At 38.8% G+C, this 20,295-nt stretch overlaps 2 protein-coding genes across 4 annotated transcripts in view; one reads left to right on the forward strand and one right to left on the reverse strand.

Moving 5' to 3' along the window:
• Position 1: 1 nt before the first annotated feature.
• LOX (lysyl oxidase) lies at positions 2 to 14,635 on the forward strand. Of its 2 annotated transcripts, XM_059724914.1 has the most exons (7): positions 4 to 817; positions 2,346 to 2,454; positions 3,780 to 3,917; positions 6,492 to 6,648; positions 8,562 to 8,657; positions 9,077 to 9,192; positions 10,241 to 14,635. In XM_059724914.1, exons 1-7 carry the CDS (start codon positions 235 to 237, stop codon positions 10,245 to 10,247), a joined length of 1,206 nt encoding a protein of 401 aa, XP_059580897.1. In that variant the 5' UTR covers positions 4 to 234; the 3' UTR covers positions 10,248 to 14,635. The 2 variants fall into 2 exon arrangements, with proteins under 2 accessions (XP_019333711.2, XP_059580897.1); XM_019478166.2 differs by lacking the exon at positions 10,241 to 14,635 and having other exon boundaries at positions 2 to 817; positions 9,077 to 9,196.
• Positions 14,636 to 16,105: 1,470 nt separating this feature from the next.
• The window catches only part of SRFBP1 (serum response factor binding protein 1), a 158,155-nt gene continuing 153,965 nt past the window's right edge, over positions 16,106 to 20,295 (reverse strand). For both annotated transcript variants that reach the window (XM_019478200.2, XM_006270178.4), the window contains one exon: positions 16,106 to 19,831. In XM_019478200.2, coding sequence (XP_019333745.1) covers positions 19,641 to 19,831 — 191 coding nt within the window. In that variant the 3' untranslated portion in view covers positions 16,106 to 19,640. The remainder of the gene's footprint in view (positions 19,832 to 20,295) is intronic.

Consider the following 20,295-nt stretch of genomic DNA (forward strand, 5'->3'; position numbering starts at 1 on the left):
CCCCTCCCCTCCCCGCCCGCCCGCGAGGGGCAGCCCGGAGGCAGCGACCGCGCCGCACGTCCCCGCTCGCGTTACGTGAGAGCCGCCGCGCTTGTGTAACCGGGCAAAGCCGCCAGAAAGTTTAAAATCCCTCGTCCTGCCGCCGCCCGCCCGCACTCCCGGCGCCGCCCCACGGACGATGCGCGGCGGCTGAGCCGGCCGGCCCGCCCGCCACCGCGCCGCTGAGCAGGAGAGATGCGCCCCGCGCCGGCCGCCGCCGTCGCCCTGCTGGCGCAGCTGCACGTGTGCCTCTACCTAGGCTGCGCGGGACAGCCCCGCCGCGCCCCGCCGCCGCCCGCCGCCTGGAGGCAGCGCATCCAGTGGGAGAACAACGGGCAGGTGTTCAGCCTGCTCAGCCTGGGCGCGCGCTACCAGCCAGCCCGGCGCGGCGCGGCCCCCGCCGCCGCCGCCAGCCCCGTGCTGCTGCTGCGGAACAACCGCACGGCCCCGCGGGCGGCCGCCGCCGCCGCCCCGGCCGCCACGCCGCCCTCCGCCCGACACTGGTTCCAGGCCGGCTACCAGGGGGGCCCGCGGGCCGGCGGCACCAACCGCACGGCCGGCCGCGCCCCGGCCCCGGCCCCGGCCCCGGCGCCCACCCCGGCCCGCGCCCCCAGCGCCCCGCGGCCCGGCCGGGAGGACATCATGGTGGGCGACGACCCCTACAACCCCTACAAGTACACGGACGACAACCCCTACTACAACTACTACGACACGTACGAGAGGCCGCGCCAGGGCAGCAGCTACAGACCCGGCTACGGCACCGGCTACTTCCAGTATGGTAAGAGCCCGCTCCGCGCCCCGCTGGCAGGCAGGCAGGCAGGGGGCGAGCCCGCTTGTCCCGGCGCTGCAACCCTGGGCGGGCCCGGCGTAGGGAAAGCGCTCTGTGTCGGATCGGGGACAGCTTGTGGCCCCGTCCGTGTAAAAAGCAACAGCGGACAAAACACTCGCGCGAGGGGTGAGAGCTTTTATCACACCGCCTTCTCTCTTGTTGACAAAAACAGCGTCCGGATCTCGATCGTTGTGCGCTTTGGTGTTTTTGTCTATTCCGAGATTTTACCAGGGATCAGTACGTGGACCTGGCTCTCCTGATCCCCGTTAGACCAACTACATAGTAGCAGACAACAGTAGCTTTCTTGGCAGGCTCTTGGGTCCAAACACTCTTCTTTAGGCAGAAGAGAGCTCAAAGATTGTAAAAGTGCACCCAGGGAGAAACAACAAAGTTCTTCAGGGGAATCTGATATTTTTTTTATAAGAGCAACTTAGAAAAGACAAGGTACTTTAGGTGAATCTGACATCTTCTATAAGACCAGCTTAATTAGCTGGAAACATTTTTCTTAGCAAGCTTTCGGGTTTTAAAAACCCTTCATTTTAAATTTTCCCCTCCCCAACTATTTTAATTGGTCTAATAAAAGATGTCAGATTCACCCAAAGAACCTTGTCTGCCTGTGTTCTTAGACCAACATGGCTACAACCTACACCCAGAAAGAAAATAAACTTCATTGTGTGCAAGGGAGGTAAAGGACAGTGTGGTTCCCCTGGGTTTCAAAACATGTTGTTTTTTGAGGCAGCTCACTTATGGAGCCTATACGGGACCCAAGTCATTCTCAAGGGAGTTGTAACTGACTTTTGGGTTTGCTGGCAGCACTTTCTTACGACTGCTTGCCTCAAAATCAAAAAATGCTTTGGCTTTGACCCAGTTCTTACTCACTAGCTACAGTGAGCAAAATGAAGTAAATAAGATGATGGCTGATTTGCATACTTATTTGCATATTTTTTCAGTATGGGTTACTCTTTTAGCAAATGTGATCATTTTGAGCTTCCAATACAATAATTTCATATTTAAGACCTGGCAACGCTGGCAAGAGGTGATCTGTGCCTACGTCACAATGGGCAGGAGTCCTCCATGCAATAATAGGGGCACAGTGGGCATGGCTGGTGCTGCAACTCCCTTCAGTTCTGGGTGGGGGGGGAATGGGTTAAGACTGAGACCAAATCAGATGAGATCCAGTTACCCTGGAACAGGTTACCAAGAGAGGTGGTGGCATCTGCATCCCTAGAGGTTTTTAAGACCTGACTAGACAAAGCTGTAGTGGGATGATTTAGCTGGGGATGGTCCTGCGCGGAGCAAGGGTTGGCCTAGAATGATGGCCTCCCGAAGTCTCTTCCAAGCCTAATTTTCCAACCCCCATCACAGCTTAGCTCAAACATGACCTCCCCCTACATCACGCTTGGGAGCGCAGCTCCCTGTTTGCAGACGTGTCCTGGGTTGATCCTTGCCATTGTGTGGTTGGTTTGATGCACTGCAGGTCTCCCTGACTTAGTCCCGGATCCCTATTACATCCAGGCGTCCACGTACGTGCAGAGGATGTCCATGTACAACTTGAGGTGCGCTGCTGAGGAGAACTGCCTGGCCAGGTAGGCAGTTATGGCTATGTTTTTCCTTGCTCCCCCGGGAGTGGTGCTTTTGCAGCTCCCAGCCACAGAAGGAGAGCAGGCCCTCTCTCTAGCTTGACTGGCATCTCTAACCTTGGTGAGAGGCAGACAAGGAAGATCTACAGCACAAGATTTTATAAAGTTACAAGTGCTTTCGGATGTCTTCATACTAGGGAGCCCAGCTCCCTTTAGGGGTCTTGCCAAGGCCTGCTTTTCAGAAGGGGGAGAGAAGAGCTTGCTAAAAAACAGGCTTCTTAAAGGAGCATACCTGAACTGCCCCCCAAAATGACTCATCACTGGTGAAAATACTTGTCTAGGGTTTTTATTGGAATCTGTTCCCTTTCAGCTCTCCTCCTGCTCCTCCCCAATCTTAATAACCGACGATCCTGTTGCATTTCTTTTAGAAATGCTGCTTTGTAATCAATGTAAGCAATTCAAAATTATATGGTGCAACCCCTGTAAGGTTTAAACCCATTTAAAAAATGGTTGCAACAACTCAAACTTGAAACAAAACCGTTGCTATCAAGTTTATCCCAGTCCACTTGGCAAAGAAGGATTTTTCCTGTTTTGATTGGAACTGAATTGAAGGCCGTTTCTAACAACTTATGTAGTGCCTTATCATGCAAAACAGCTTTGTTTATGCACCAGCATCATAAATTTGTGTCAGCTGAGTTTTGGAAAGAGTTCCATGCAGCGGATAGCCAACGAAACACTAACTTGTTTAAGGGGGCCTTACAATAACAGTTATTTGAAAAGCATTTTATTGATTTTCAGATCGTAATTGTTTTAAGACAGCCCAAGCCCTAGGGATAAATGTGTCCTTTTAAACTATACTAGAAACAAAATATATTGTGGCTGTGACAATAAGATATTTTGGTTTATAGCAGTTACTAAAAAACAGTTTTTCTACCAAGCGAAGCCATTTATACAGTCATTTGCTGCTTAGCAGTGCCAAATCTTGGCACCACAAGTTAAACGCCACTAGTTTCCCTAAGTATCAACTGATTTCAAAATTGTGTTTACCAAGGTCAAAATCTGCTGAACTTGGTGGCAAATCTGCCATTAATATCAATACAAGCAGCAGTGAGTTATTACTGTTATTACAAAGTGCTATTACAGCATGGATCTAATACCAGTGGCTTATGACCATTTCACCTGGGATCTTTAGTTAATTTTCAGTAGCTGTGATACTAGAGTATCATTTAAATCATCAATTTCAGTTTATAGCAAGACCTACTTAAGAAACATTCTAACGTGTCTCTTTTGTGTTTTCTAAACATACTTATGCCTCTTTTGCATCCTTACAGTTCAGCTTACAGATCAGATGTCAGAGACTATGATAATCGAGTGCTTCTGAGATTTCCTCAAAGAGTGAAAAATCAAGGCACATCAGACTTCCTACCAAGCAGACCCCGATATTCATGGGAGTGGCACAGCTGTCACCAGTGAGTGAAATGCCCAGTATGGTACCTTTCTAATTAATTTTTTCCTTATTTCCCCGGTTTTTGTAATGTGGCGTGTTCTGCTACTCTCTGGTGGGGAAAGGAAGACTTTAGGATTTTACTAGCCCCTCGCATTTTATGGTTCTAGTTCATCGTATAGCTATCTGTGTAAGGATGGAGAATCAAATTAAAATAAATGGCATTAACTCACCTGTAAATACAGAAGTCTAGAAGCAAATAAGTTTAGATATAAAGGCATATTCATTCATCTCCTTTGCTAAATTAGTAGATAATTAGTAGGAGTAGAATTAATATAAAAAATTATTAAAATTACTATTCATTCTGCTAAATGTAAGCTTAGTCTCACACACACACATTATAATATTGCATGTCAGTTGGCCCTCTTAGTGACCCCTGTATTTCATGGGTCAGTGATTTATAAGTAGCACTCTGATTACTATTGGAGAACACACAAGTATTGGAATTATTCTTATTAAGCACTTGTGCACATATAAAACCCTATGGCTTTATTATCATCACAATCATCTACATGGGAGTTGCCAAACTATGACACAAGTGCTACAAGTGGCACTGGCAACCTGTAGGGCACATGGCAGATCAGGGAGGAGACATGCACAAAGTATAGCAGCAACTAGGGCAGAAAGCAGATCAGGAGATCAGGCTGGGAGCACAAGACAGGAAGCAGAAAGTGCAGGAGACTGCGCAGGGAGCACAGAGTAGGGAGCAGAAAGAGCAACAGATTAGGCAAGGGAAGATTAGAGTGGCACTTGGGAAGGGTACAGGGCTAACTCGTGGCATGCCTGTCAAAAAGGTTGGCACTCCACTAATTTCCATCATGCCACAACATATCCACATTCACTTTGCTACTCAGCCAAAACCATCCCTGAAGAATTGCTGGACTCTTACCAAAATAAACATCGTAACATTTTAGGACCTGACAAAACAACACTTGTACCTTTTATCAAGGGTTATAGTTATAAAAATGTATAACCTTGCTCTATGTTCAGCTCTTTTGTATTAGGTTCATATGTAGTACACTGAGAAAGTATAGTTGGTTTACCTAACTTCACATTTTTTGAAATGTTATTCTACAGGTGTAGGCACCTAAAATCATTAATATTAATTAAACGCTTGCAATAATGCACTAAAGGGAATGAGGTTCCTGTGGGCCTCCAAAGTCCCACAAAAGGAGTTCAAAGGGAGTTTAAAAAGAAAAAAAATCTTTCTGTGGATTCAAGTAATTTTGGACCAGGCCTTTATCTTCAGGTGATCAGACGTACAAAGCTGCTTTTGTTCTTGCTGGAAAACTTACTATCAAGAGACATTTTTAGCACAGAATAGGCAATTTTTTTTCATGGCTTACAATTTTTTTATACAATTCCCATAAGCAAAAAACCTTTCATGACTGCTATAAATAAAAAGTAAAATTAATGCATATGAGAGCTGATTTTATGGACAGTGATCTGAAATTGGGCAACCCTGCCCCAGAGGGTGCAGAAAATAGTCCACTTTGAATGTTCATTCAGTCCTGGGACTTCAAACAGATTTCCAATGAAAATGGCAATTTTGGTGATTACTCCTATGACACAAACTAGTCCATGAGGAAAAGAACTGTACCAACTAATTTGTGACTGATTAGCTATCAGATGGTGATTTTTCATTACCATCATTCCCTGGGCCACTCTGAGTGAGTGAACTATTTCATTTCTTCTTTTTCATACACACAGTGTGCTAAGGGAACAGTAGTAGAATGCAGGCAAGTTGCTGAGGTAGGTGACTTCAGTTTGCATTTTCCATCTATGTGAGACAAGTAAAACTGCAAGGAAAAATGGTGTTAGAGCCAACAGATAGGATCTAGGGTACTTCTTAGCATACACAGGAACAGCACATATTATGAAGTAAGCAATTTTTTCTGCAGTAGTTTAGAATGATCAAACACACTGAGACATCACATTTCAATCTATATACAGTAAGTAAACAAGTCTTTTGGCTGTTGGTATCTGGTATATACTATGTAAATTCTCTATTTAGAGTGGATAGTTTGCTGATAAACTTATAAAATATCACACGAGGAATCCCAGAAATAGAAAAAAAAATAACCCTAACACTTCAGTAACTTTCAGAAATAGCAAACTTTTTTGGAATTCATAGCATGTCAGGTAATCATTTCCAGCCAAACTATGCCTGAAGGCAAAGACTTATAACATGTACCAGTCAAATGTGAAGAATTTCGTATTTGCTATTTTTGTAAGAGATTAAACAGGACATTTTGGAAAACCAAATGAATTGTACAGCCTCTTCTTTACCAACTTGAATACAAGTTTTGTTTTTGTTTTTTCTTTACAATGAATGAAAACTGGAATAATAATAAACAGTAAAAACTTGAAGGACAGGCCTACAGAGGAAATATACTAACCCACAATTTGTAAGTTACAAAAAGAACTTGGTGAGCTGTCTTAGTATGTGGATTAAGTAGAGAACATACGATTAATGCCAAGATGAGTAAATGATGTATTGGCTACCTCTGAAATTACTAATCTACCTATGATTTAATAGACATTACCACAGCATGGATGAATTCAGCCATTATGACTTGCTGGATGCCAACTCGTATAGAAAAGTTGCAGAAGGACACAAAGCAAGTTTTTGTCTTGAAGATACCTCCTGTGATTATGGATATTATAGACGATATGCATGTACAGCACATACACAGGTAAGTGAACAAACATGTTTTTCTTGAAAATTGTCTTCCTTGAGATTTATATTTATCAATATATGCTCCAATTCTAAGGTACCTTGACCCGATCTGAGAGAATTGGCCCAACATAGGGGATATTCTAGTGGTATAAGGCTAGGGTGGCAGAAGTTGTACTGTCCTTCCTCATTGGCCATGAAGGGAATTCTAGTTGCTAGGACTGGAGAGTCCTGAGTCTTTCTTGCAACCCAAGCTCACTGGCAGGTAGTTCACATCAAAACAGACACCAAGCTAATATAATTTACATCTAGAGTACTGCATTGTCAGCTTACAGGGGTATCCCAGGACTGGGGACAATGAAGAGGTGGGTTAAAGTCCAAATATTTCCACTAAATTTGTAGTGTGCTGTTTGGCTGCAACCAACGGCTAATTCTCTCCCATCTTGTTGTTGTAAAATAAAATGCTGAGTGCCTCTACTTCCATTACTATCAAAAGGACTTGAAGGAGTCCTTGACAGCATAGCATTTTGCTCTGTTCACATGTATTACAGCCATTCAAGAAATTGGGAGCTGTGTGAACATAGCCAGTAAAATATGTCCCTTTTTAAAAAAAACAGAAAAAATAAGAGATGAGGTAGTAATTTTATCATTGGGAAATACCAGCTATGCTGCATTGGTTGATGTGTCCACATTTAAACCCTACATTTAATGCATGATCTACATATGTTAAAGCTTTGAAGAGGGTTTAAAAATATCTTTTTATCTTGTGCAGACAACATCATTGAACTAAGCAATGAATATATTTTACAGCTGGAGTATTTATGTCACTAGTCAAGGCTGTGTCAGCATTTCCATTGGAAACCCATATTTTCAGGAGTTTGTAATTGGACTGTAAAACTTTGCTCCAGCCTCAAACTTGGCACAGGGAGTGGGACAAGTTGAATACCAGTGGAGATAGGAGGGAGTTCCTCCATAGCTTTGTCTTACAAGTTCAACACTTCTCTAGAAGGACACCTTTCTCTAAAACAGCCTATATTAGTCACTGTTGAAGATCTAAAATGTGGTAAGCTCTCAGTTTGGCCATTCCTCTTCTGTTCCTAACAATGGAGTGGTGTTTTTTTTTGTGTAGATCAATTTGGAAACAGTTCTACTGCCATTTTGGATTTCCTCAAAATTGTTGTGATCACTTCTGAAATTTCAAAACCTTTACTTATTTGAACAATATTATATTATTAGGCCATTTTCCTAATAAGAGTAAATATCAAGATACCTCTTTAACTCCATGACTTTTCTATTACAAGAAAGTACTTCACTTTTATGAATAGCTGCAGACTAATCTTGATGTCAAAGGAAGCACGTAGCTTAAGAGGAGTCAAAGGCTCTGCCTCTGGCAATCAAATCAGTTTCATTTTAGGAATGTAATTTGAGGTTTACAAATCTGGTTAAGCCTTATTTTGTCTGAAAAGATTGTAAATAAACAACACCAAGTAATACAGTTAGTAATATGTATAAGTAAGTAGGATTGCTTACTACAAGTAATGCTTAAATATTTTGTGTAAATTATCAAATACACATTTTCAAAAATAATCATGGAAATGAATAAAGTATAAGATGTATTTCAGAATTTTTATTTGAAGCTTTTCTTTTTTCCTTAAAATTGTATTTTAAACACTTTTGTGAATGTATATTCTGATAAGTTTTTGACAATAGAAACAAAGTAATCAACGTTTGTGATGTTTCAAAGCTAGGTATTATTTAAATTCAAAGTCAGCTATTAAACTCATTCACTGACGTGCAATTCTGTTTCTCAGTGATGTGCCTTAAGGAAGCATGATTGTATTAACTCCCTCTTGCTCCCCACTGTCTTAATGCTGCTAATACCTGAAAGTATTGTTCCTTAGACTCACTTGTTTCCATCTATCCACATTTTAGGGATTGAGCCCTGGCTGCTATGATACCTACAATGCTGATATAGATTGCCAATGGATTGATATTACAGATGTAAAACCTGGAAATTACATTTTGAAGGTATACAAGGTTCTTTGGGTGAATCTGATATCTTTTATTAGACCAACTTAAATAGTTGGAAAAAAATTTTAAGTAAGCTTTTGGGTTTAAAAACCCTTAGGCTGAGGAAGTCTCTGCAGTTGGTGTGTGCTCTTCCTGGATGGAATGAAAAGTAAAGAAGCCAGAGGTTGGGCTGGTATGCATACAAGATAGGCAGTCAGTGAAGATGTAAATTGAGGAGTCAGTGGGTGAGAGACAGGCTGGGTGTGGCGGGGAAAGAAGGGGGATGAATAGTGGAGAGGTACCTGGGGAGTCAGATGTCAGGCAGGTTATAATTTTGAAGCTATGTCTTTAAAGAAACAATTGAGATTCCTATTAAGCTAGCAAGCTATATTATCAAATTAAGCCCTGAAGTAAACACTATTTTTCCTTCCTCACAGGTTAGTGTAAACCCTAGCTATTTGGTACCAGAGTCCGATTACTCCAACAATGTAGTACGATGCGATATCCGATATACAGGCCATCATGCATATGCTTCTGGTTGCACAATTTCTCCGTAAGTACATTCTTGTTTGCAACTACCATAAACTCAGAAAATGAAGGTTAACAATTAGGACACTATAAACATTTATCAAGATCTGTCCCTCTTTTTGTGCAAGGACACCCTCTAAAATTCTTGTGACAAGATGTTGCTTTTGAAATCTTTGACACAATTTATAGGGATTTTTAGATTAGTACTATTATAACTGGGTTCCCAATACTACACTGACTAAGCCACTCCCTGAATTTCCATACACATACAAACCTCCAGCTGTTCATCTGATTCCTATACACGGAATCACCCAAACCTCTTAAAAGACTTTTAGCTATCTGCTTAAGACAGTAAAAACACCTCCTTATGTATTATGTTGCTGCCACAGAAAATCTATCCAGCATACTTTTTCCAGGAATACTCTGTTTGCTTGTTTTTGTTAGCTCTTTGGATGTTTGTACTTTGTAGTCAATTAAAGCAGAAATGAACTAAAAAGTACTTTGTATTGTGAGATCACTTATAAAACTGGGCTAAAAACAATGCACATATTTTCACCCATGTGAGATTCTAGGCTTATATCACACGTCATAAAAGCCCCAAGTTAAACATAATTGGCTTAGTCCTTTATTTGTTCTTACCACCTGCATTTGTGGAAGACTGAGAAGCAGAACAACAGGACAACTGACAACTGCAGGTCAAGTGATGATTTTTTGGTAGATCTGTGAAAGGAAGCTTTCACAGCGTCTCCTACAGTAGATTAATTAGCATGCCCAGTAACACAGTGTTTTTTCACTTAAACTCAGTGTCAGGAGGAGTTATTTATACAAAGTTATTTTGCTTTGCACCCTCCCCTTTTCAGCTCCCAAAGTTTAACAAAATAGCTGCATTCATGAAGACAGAAAGGAGAAAAGGTTCTTTCATCCCTTTTGTACTGCTATGTTCAGGTTGATGCGTAAACTGGATTTAACATACCTAGATTTATTTGATTAAATACTAATTTGGTATTAAGCAAATGAGTTTGTTTAATATGCTGTGGTTCTTAACAACTGTTTCTTTTTCCTTTTTTTAATAGATACTAAGATGCAAGAAAATGGATGAGTCAATGCCAGTGTTTTGATTTGAAATGTTATATAAATTCAATAGGATGTAAACACTTCATAAAAATAAATTCAGAGTACACATACATACATACATACATACCCTTACCTTATGTGATTTTGAAGCATAATGGCTGCTTCATAACAACACTTGAAACTGGATTTTAGGCATTCAAATTGGCATTGCTTTTTAAAAAAATGATTGAAATGTGTGGAAATGGTGATTCATGCACAGATTTTCAAATTTTACAGGAAATCAAGTAATTCACAGAAACATAACTGTTTCGTTAACTCTACTGGAAGTCAGAGTGCAGATAACAGCAGGATTTGATCAATACATTGCCTGTGAATGAACTGAAAACATTAAGGGGTAGCAGTAGAAAGAACTAATATTAGCTAGCCCAATGAATGCCAAAACAAAGACCAACTTGGGAACGGTGCTCCTGCCATTACAGTAAGATTGATTTGGATTCATTTAATGCAAATGAGAAGTATGTTCAGTTTAAAAGGGATATCAATGCACGGCAATGTTTATATATGCATTAGTTACCCCCTGCATATGACACTTGTTTACATTTTTAATATATTAATAGGCAAACCATTTTCTTAAATTAAAGAATATGTGGGGGCCTATTTTATCTTTTAGAATAGAACTGGAGAACTGAGCCACCTTTCTGTAGGAACAGAGATTTTTAAAGTAAACTCCTAAAAAGATCTACCATGAATTCAGTGTGGGTAATGTGGATTAGAATGCATTTCTGTCCATCAGAAGTTAGGCTACTGAAAGAGACATTGGACAGTCCCTGATGTCATCATAATCTGTGAAAACAAAGGTAAACTGAACAGGTTAACCAATTGAAAAAACTGACAGTGGCAGTCAACTCAGGTGGCACCACAAATAAAAGTCGATCAAAGGTTTATCAGGATTTTCTTTATGAGAAAAGCCTTCTACTTGTATTCCCATTAACGTTATTTTACATTACGTACTGTACTTGATTGTTAATTGCGCATTTGTATTATTCAAGGATTAAAATATTATGCAATATTCATGGACTGATAGTTGACATATGCAAAATGCTTTAGTTAGGTTGTTCAGGAGCTCATCATTAAACTTTTTAAAGTGAGTAACTTTGTCCCAAATTAAGAAGATAGTCTATGCTGCTTACTAGTGATGGTTCCCAAAATAGAGACACAATTTGCTTATGCAATGGACCATGCTGTAAGCTAAAATAGCTGTGATTTTTTTAAACTGTGAAATAAGTTCTTATAAAAGAGCCCGGGCAGTTTTTCAGTACTGATGGTACAATTTACATGGTTTGCTCTTGAAAGAGTGACCCTGATTTGATTGTGCTCAACCAGCAACTGCCAACACCTAACGTAACAGCCAATGCTCAAAGACTTTCAGAGCAGTAATAAAATATACTGTTGATTAAAATAAGAAAGCATTGAATAGCTTGAGAAATAGAAAGTGTTCTCTTAAAATTAACAGGAACATTTTAATCAGTATTTGGGAAAATTCCATGCAAAAGAACCATAGAAATTTAATTTGTAAAATGTATGAGATGTCAGGATAACCTTAAGGGCTAGGGACCACCTGTTTCTTTTCAGTACATACTTCAGTTTCTTGTTTTTAAGATTATTAAAAGCTTCTGCACAAATCCTGATCAGGTTATGGCATAACAACAGAACAATTATAACATCAGTACGTACCTAAGTGGACAGTGAGGACTAAAGGACCATCAACTCAGAGGGTACAGCCTTTGAAGATCACATAGTTTGATATTTGAGTATAGAATGAGTACAATTTATGTCATCAGGCTCCAAAGTTTTCCACATGCTTCATTTCACTGATCAAACACTTAATTTATACTAATTGCCAATGTATGCATCTAACTCTAACGGAAAAGTTTGAACATTAGATGCTTGGTACTTTTACTATATGCATATCATGAGTTAATGTGTGCCTTTATTTTTCAATACAATATCCTATTTCTCTGTATTATAACTCGCTGCAAACATATCTGAAGTTTGGTTTTCAAGGTATGAGCCCCAGAAAAATGTTTTAAGAGTGATATTTTTTCCCAAATAGAAATACCTGTAAAGAGATATAGCTGCATTGATATCTCCTTCTTCTAAAGTGATTTAGGCCACATTTTCAAATCTAGTTAGTTGGTCTGATCCTGCAGCTTATACATGTGGAGCTGCACTAAAAGTCAGTGAGGCTCCCCATAGACACACCTGTGTGGAGCAAGCAGCAGGTAACTAAATTAAACTGGCATTATTCTGAACAGCTGTATCTCTTCAAAGTAATTTTTGGTGAACAGCACATCTGAGATCATATATTTATCGGCACCTGAGGTACTGAAGGTACTCTGAGGCATTGTGTTTTAAGTGAGTCATTTGGAGGAGTTTAACTCTGTCTAGATGTGCTGAAACCTGTATTTTCCTGTGGCTTTTAGAGCATCTTCAGGATTAGAGGGACACACTCCATACTCAGCCATAGGAAAGTAAATTCTATTACCTCCCAATTAATACCTCAGTAACGATGGAAGTATAAATAAAGGACCTGTTGAGTACTTTCAGCTTTTCTGTAGGACACATTCTGGCTGGTAGTGCAGATGTTTGGGCTGCAAAATGGTCCACTGATTTAAAAATCTCATAAGTATTATTTGCTCTGATTGTTAGGACTCAGTGACTGAGTAAAAGGTAAAGTGTATTCAACAGATAGTCAGTGGTAGCTCTTTTCTTTGGTCAAATACTGTAAAACTTTAAAAACTATGCACTTTTGTTTTAAGCCAGTGATTCTCAACCCAGATGCCATGGCACTCTAAGGTGCCATGAGATCCTTTTAAGGGTATAGCGCGATATTAGTACTTGTGTAGGTGTGCAACCACCTACACAATTCACAAGAGAAACCAGAGATTTCAAACAGAAATCCATAGCATCAACACTCTGACCTGTTGTATTTTCCTGCAACAGAAGAATTGCTCTATTATTTTTCTGTAGTGAAGAAAGAAGTGAAAACTAAGACCTGGCATTTTTTAACGGGTGCCTTGAGTCTAAAAAAGGTTGAAAACCACTGTTAGAAACAAAGGGAGAAGAAAGGACAAAAAACCTGTTCAAGATCATAGTCTTCCTTGAATAAAGAATAGGGATTAAAAATTGGAAAATAGTGTCTTTATTTATCCTGCCATGTTATAATGCAGGAGGCATTATACACAAACAGTTGATTTACCTAGCATATGAGCTAACATTTCTAAACGAGAGTGCCAGTCATCATTCTCAATATCTTGGCTCTCTAGGTTTGACCCAGATACCCTAAACTACTTTTCCATGCTGGAATATATTTAAAGAGAATACTTGTATTTTTGTTGACATTTTAAAAAATGTGTTTTGATAGAAGAGTTTATTTTATAAAACAAAGTATATTGTGCAATCATTTTTACTAGGCATTGGGCTGTTACTGTTCCCTTTGAAGGGAGCTTTGCCATTGGCCTTAATGGGAGCAAGATCAGACCCATCTTTTGTGATATTTCAGAAGTACAGAAATACTCTTTTGTTCAGTTTTGAATTTCCTTTGAAAACCTAAAATGTTAGAACGTGCGTGAAGCAATTACCTCCCACATTTCAGATCTTTATATAAATGTTGCACACAAAGAACATTCCATACGCCAGACTCATTATAAGAGGCCTTTTCTATATTTTTTAAGTCTTGAGATACAATTTTGATAATATTTGCAGTTTTCTATAAAAATATTACTAAAATGACAGATTGGTCATCATTTGAACCAACATATCATGTAGATGATGTTTTTATGCTATTAAAATTAGTCATTTTCTGTTTGCACCAAAAGTTTACTGTGTAGTATTTAATGTCGTGAACATCAACATTTTTTTTTCTAGTCCTTTTATATGTCTAAATTTTTTAAGTTGTAAGGATTCATACCAGCAGGGTGAATTTCATTCATGACATTCAAGGTGGTCTATCCTGTGCCTCGTATTAATGTGCTAATTATGGTATTTTCACATCCTACAGATACTTTTAAAAAAGGTGCTGAAATATTTTAACTTGAATTAAAAGCAAGGAGTATTCTATTGGTATTTTTTTTTGCAACTAAATGCTACAAATTCAATGAAATGCCACTTGTTTTTGCAGCTTTTGAAGGGATTTTCAGTATTTCCTTCACTCCTTTTACCCCCAAGAGTCTTAGTTTTAAAATCTTTGTGTCTTTATTTGAAGAGCTCTTATTTATAATATTCAGACACTAGCTTTATATTCTTGTTGCACTTTTATATTCTCTTGTTACATGCCTGTATTATGGTTGCAAGTTTATGTGAAAATTACTTGAATAAAATGTTTCAAGTGTTAAGAGTGTTTGGCTAGTATGCTTTGCAACATGGGCCTCATCCATCTTTCACCAATGTCAGCTGAAGTCTTTGTTACCAACTTCAGGGGTAATTGGATAGGTTTTATATGGGTCAAAATGAAAGCATTTAGAGCCTGGCAAAATTAGAAGCAGCTGAAAACAAGGTGTCTATTGGGAATTGTCTGGCAGCCTTACATGTTGGTGATGCTACCAGTTCTACTTATTATATATACACTGAAATTCAGCACAAATACATAACACCTGTGTAATCTAGATGTTGACCTAGATCCGTGAAATATAGATGTTGAATGGTTTGGGATACAGTTATCTGAGACAGCCCTGTACCATGTCATGGCAGCTATGATTAATGAAGTGTCTTGAGTATTTTGAACACGGGATTCCCATAAATTATTCCCTTCGGTTTATGCTAAATAGTGTGTTGAGGTGGCTCGTGCTTTCACAAGAAGAGTGGTAAGGGACAGGGGAGATCTATTCACTGAAACACAAAATCCTCTCTTGCCAGGAAGGGAGCAGTATAGCTTCTTTGCCAGTGATGTTAAGTGCCACATGCTTGAAAACTACCAAGAATAGCCATGCTATAGTGCAATGTTTACCTCATATAATTAGGAGGGTTGAGGCAAAGTTCTTTTAGTTGTTCTTGGTATCTTCCCCACTGAAAATAACAGCTGTCTGCTGCAAATTAAAAAGAAAAAAATGCTCTTTATGGAAGCTTGTTATGTCCTTAAGTCTTAGTTCATCTGGGGCAGGAATGTTTTTAAAATGTCCACAGAGGAGGGCAATGAGAACTGGGGAGGGGGGGTTGCAGTTTTACTTTTGTTTTAAGCAAAGCATTAACAGGAGTCCTCTGCAAGTGCCAGCTCAGAATCTAAGTTTAAAACACCCCTTGTTCAGAGGCAAAAGCACAATGAAAATGAAGGGCTTCAACTCTGGAATTTGTACCTTTTTCAAGTGTGTCAAAATCTAGTGACCTTCAGGGCATTACATACACCAACTAATGGGAAAGAGGATGTGCAACAATTGCAGCCACTGCACTCCCAGCAGCTGCACCACAATCAGTAGTCCAGCTGCAGCTGCTGCCCTTTATGTTGTCAATGCCCAGGGTACAGAACTGCACAGTTCCAGTTCTGATTATGTAACATAGTTCCATAAAGGTTTTGATTAAATTTTTTGTGGTCTAATCGGTCTTTAAAATGCCTGCCAGCCATTAGGTGCTAGAGAAATAAGTAATGTATCTCTGTAGAGTGTCAAAGGAAATACCAGTGAATAAGACACAACAGCAATGATGCTCTGATACTTCGAGCCAGATACCATTTGAACCCACATACTAATAATATAGCTTACAGGGCAGTGTTTTGTCATTCTGGATAAATTTCACAGTAAAAACTCTCTCGTGAATTTAATAGAAATAAAAAACAAGAAAGCAGAACTTGTAACAAAATTGCCACACAAACAAAACATGGAAGTAACTGTATTACTGTAATGCCTAACAATACAAGAACAGTGGATTGGTCTGTGGTACAGCTAAGTCAACACACTTTACTAGGGACACAAAGTTATCTTACCAAAGTAGCAGAAGCAGAGTTTTTGTGGGAACCTAGAAACCACAACAGAATTTCAATTCCACGACAAGATACAGAAGATCATTAGGAAATACAACTTAACTGTATCCCAATACAAGCATGGCTTCTTGACCTGAAATACAATCCCGGGCCTAACAATCCATGCACCTTAAGGTATCTAGTATAGACAACAGCAGAAAATATACTTCAGATACTTTGAAGAGCAAAGAGTTTCGCATATATTTCAGTAACTGCTTACATTCTGGACCTCTTAGAACATAAGATTTACAGCTTAAGGTTACACAATATGCCTGACATCAAAGAATGAGATAATGACAGATCTAAACTTGGAACCAATCAGCCTGATTCCAAAACCCAATGAAGTCACTGAAATCCATGTTGGTTCTGGGCCTAATCTCAGTAACTATCTAAATCCCCTACATATAATTTAACATGTATGTGTGTCTACTTTTAAATCTTTAAATAGGGATAGCAGTATTAGTATTGCCATAATTTGTTTTCTTATAAAGTAACTTGAAAATGTAATGTCATCATTTTTCTATCAGTTTTCTTCAAGTACTTCAATTTCTCTTAAAATATTTCCATTTTAAGCTATTGATACATGCCTGAAGTGCAGTCTAATAAGTTTCTGATAACATGGATTGAAACTGAGAGCATCACTTCTCTAACTTTACTAAAAATGATGTTGTTTTGTACTGACAAGTTGGCTAAAGCTTGTTAGGAGTTAACAATAAATAGTCAAAGAAGGACATTCCTTTTCAGTAGAAGATCATTATTAAAAACAAATATTCAAACAATTACATAACTTCACTGTAGACTTACATAAAGATGTATATGTTTTGCTAAGTGATCCATATTATGAGAAATTTCAGAAATTACAAGCCTGTAACAAATCAAATCTCAACCATTACTACACATTCAATTCAGTAACTACCACAATAGTGACGTAAGTGGTGCTTAGAGTCCTCACCTAAATGGTAATAATGCATAATATGCATGGAAGGCAGTAAAAAACACCTCTCACTTCTCATTTATGTAGATGCAAACTGTAATCAATGAATACTGAAATGTGGAATAATATTGATGTCTGTGATCAGGATCTACCTGTGAAAAATTAAAAAGCCTTTTTACTAAAAAGAAAGATGCTCTGATATATCAAGAGACTTCAGGAATATCCTTATGGTTAGAGACTATAGCTTTTAGAAAGTCTCTTTCTGAATCCTTATCTGCCAAGAAGAACTGGCACCTGAGGGACATGTAAAAACACACAAAAACATGCTTTAGGATCAAAAATTCTTACCTTTAATCAGCTTCTAACTATGTATTGTAGAACATTTCAAATTTACAGCTTTTCTTTCAGTCATTTGCTCAATAACAAGAGTCAAAATTGGGAAACTTCCAGCTGCCCAGAAAATATTAGCAGTCTGTGAAGAAGCATTTTATAAGTGATAACAGCTAACAAAAGGAGAGAAAGCATTTCCTGTGTTTTATTGAAACCAGAAAAAAATGTACATCAAATTGTTTGAACTAGAACTAATCCTTAAAAAAGGATTCTTATCTAGAAAATATATAAAGTGTGCCCTGGCTATATGATGTAAAGGATAGGGCTTTTTTTCCCCTTCAGAACATGATTTTCCCTGAAGAAAAACACATGGTCAAAAATACAACAAACCTAGTTCCTAAGTACAGGCAATGGCTGCTTACATACAGCAAGATTACTTTGACGCTAATGCTAGAAGGGTGGCTTGAATTCTTCAGAACAGGTATAAACTTTCCTTATGTACCACACAAAGAGACTGTTTCAATCAATGCAGTGAGAAGAAAAAACAACCTGGAACACACACAATCCAATATTCTCACCCATTCAGAAAGAGAAAACTTCATTTGGACCTAAATACCAGTATGTTATATGACCTGCAAATTCCAACATCTTAACCCTAGTGCTGTAATACAAGCTCTGGGAATTCATTCAAAGTTTGTGAAGGAGAGTAGCACAGTAAGTTAAACTATAATGTGTAAGAAATTACAGTAACATTTATAGATCTTTTTCAAACAACTAATTTGAAAAAAAAACCAAACAGCTATCTCCATTCAATATCCTTTCTACCATTTAAGACAGTGGTCACCAACCAGTTGATTGAGATCAACTGGCCGATTGTGGAGCCTCTGACAGTCTGTCAGAGGCTCCACGATCAGGAGTGCCAGGACACATGTGGATGGGCTGAGACACATCTCCTGCTGCCTGGGAGGGCTGGATGAGCCCCGGTGGCTTGTCCGGTGTGGGGGAGGACCGGGGCGTTTGGGGGGGGGGGGGGGAGCGTAGATCTCAGATGTTAAAAAGTGATCTTCACCATAAAAAAGTTAGAGACCACTGATTTAAGAGGACTGAAAGAACAAGAAACTCTTTGGAGGAACAAATCAGGAAAATGGATTGGAAGGCACATTTTTCTTTACACTCTCATTTCTAATTTTAATATTTAGGAATTTGGTTGGATGAAACCTAATTGTGCAACTAAGTATAAATGATGTAAAATGAGGAACACTGAAGAGTTCCTTCAGAAAAGAATACACATGACTATGCCAGTTATCTAAGCTACTAATTTAATCAGAGATGGGCATTGTTTTTTTAAAAGGTTAAATCTTTATTCCTACCTAGAATTTGTTATTCTATGAAAACTACCTGGCATTTCTTCCTTGACACATTTATAAATTTATCAAACTTATTCAAACTTATTCAGGTAATAGACTTCTGAACTTCTCCCAGATGAAGTAAGTGTATACTTTTTTTACACAATTTCTAATACAGTTCATATTAAGGAATATTAACGTCTTTTCATAGATAAAAAAACACTTGTTTTTCCCATAGCGTCTCATATTGAGGTCCTTAAATAGCAATCTTGAACTAACTTTACATAACAAAAATACCAATATAGAAAACAAAGAAAACCTGTCACGCTACAGGATACAAACTCCATCCATAGATCTACTTGCTCACTTTCATCAGCATTTCACAGGTGGCAACCCTTAAAGCCATACCATGTGAACTTCCAATCAGTCTATTCATAAAGCACATGAAATGAGTGAATCTGGGATAGGTATTTTATGCCAAAAAGGTTTTTTAAATTTACATCACATTTCACAAGATCAGGACAATATAATGAAAATAATATAGGAAAAAATTGTAAATATTTTTTTGAAAAAAGAGACTTTTGTAGTTCTCAAGCACTGCAGAATGTTCAGCTTTTAAACAACATTGTATGTATTATTTTAACCAAAAATAAGAAGTACTCTCCAGTCCAAATACACAGCTACTTCATGTGTAAATATTGTCAGTTGTGAACTTTATCTTCTTTAAAATCTGAATCTTCAGAATGATCTTTAAAAATCTGAATTCACATGAAAAAAGTTCAGTCATCATCAAATTTAATCTTTTTCCCCTGGAATGCTGTAATTTGAGACACCTGTTGCTGACGTTTCTTGCTTGCCTCCCATGAAGGATGAAGAGGTTGCTGCAAATGCTCTTTCTTATTTTCATGCTTTATACCTGCAGCTTTAGCAAGCTGGTGTTTCCTGAACTCTGGTTCCATTTTCGGAAAAGCTGTGCATAAAGTACAATACAAAACATTAAATGCAATTATCTGATGAACATTCATAAAACCATGAAAAATCACATGCTAAAAGTGGCAGAAGATAGTGGTAGGTATTTAATAGAAACCATTGTATCAATACAAAGTTTGAAACAATCTCTGATCTATTCCTTATGAGCCATGTGTACCACATGCACAAGAAACACATGAATGCACTTTTATTCACGGCTCAATGGCTTTAAAGTCAGGCGTTCTCCAGATTCTTACAAGTCAGCAAATGATCACTTTGTGAACAGCAAATATGCTCAAGATGATTTGCTGCTGCCAAACAGCACTGGGGTCTAAGTGTAGAACCTGTGTGGAATTTAATTACCACATGGAAACTAATGGCTCTCAACAATCTGTGTTTACTTTTGATTTCATCAGCGAGGGATTAAACAGCACTTTCCAAATATCATTTTCCAATATGAAACTA

Source organism: Alligator mississippiensis, chromosome 3 (genome assembly GCF_030867095.1).
Source record: "Alligator mississippiensis isolate rAllMis1 chromosome 3, rAllMis1, whole genome shotgun sequence".
In the NCBI taxonomy this organism is placed as follows: Eukaryota; Metazoa; Chordata; order Crocodylia; family Alligatoridae; genus Alligator; species Alligator mississippiensis.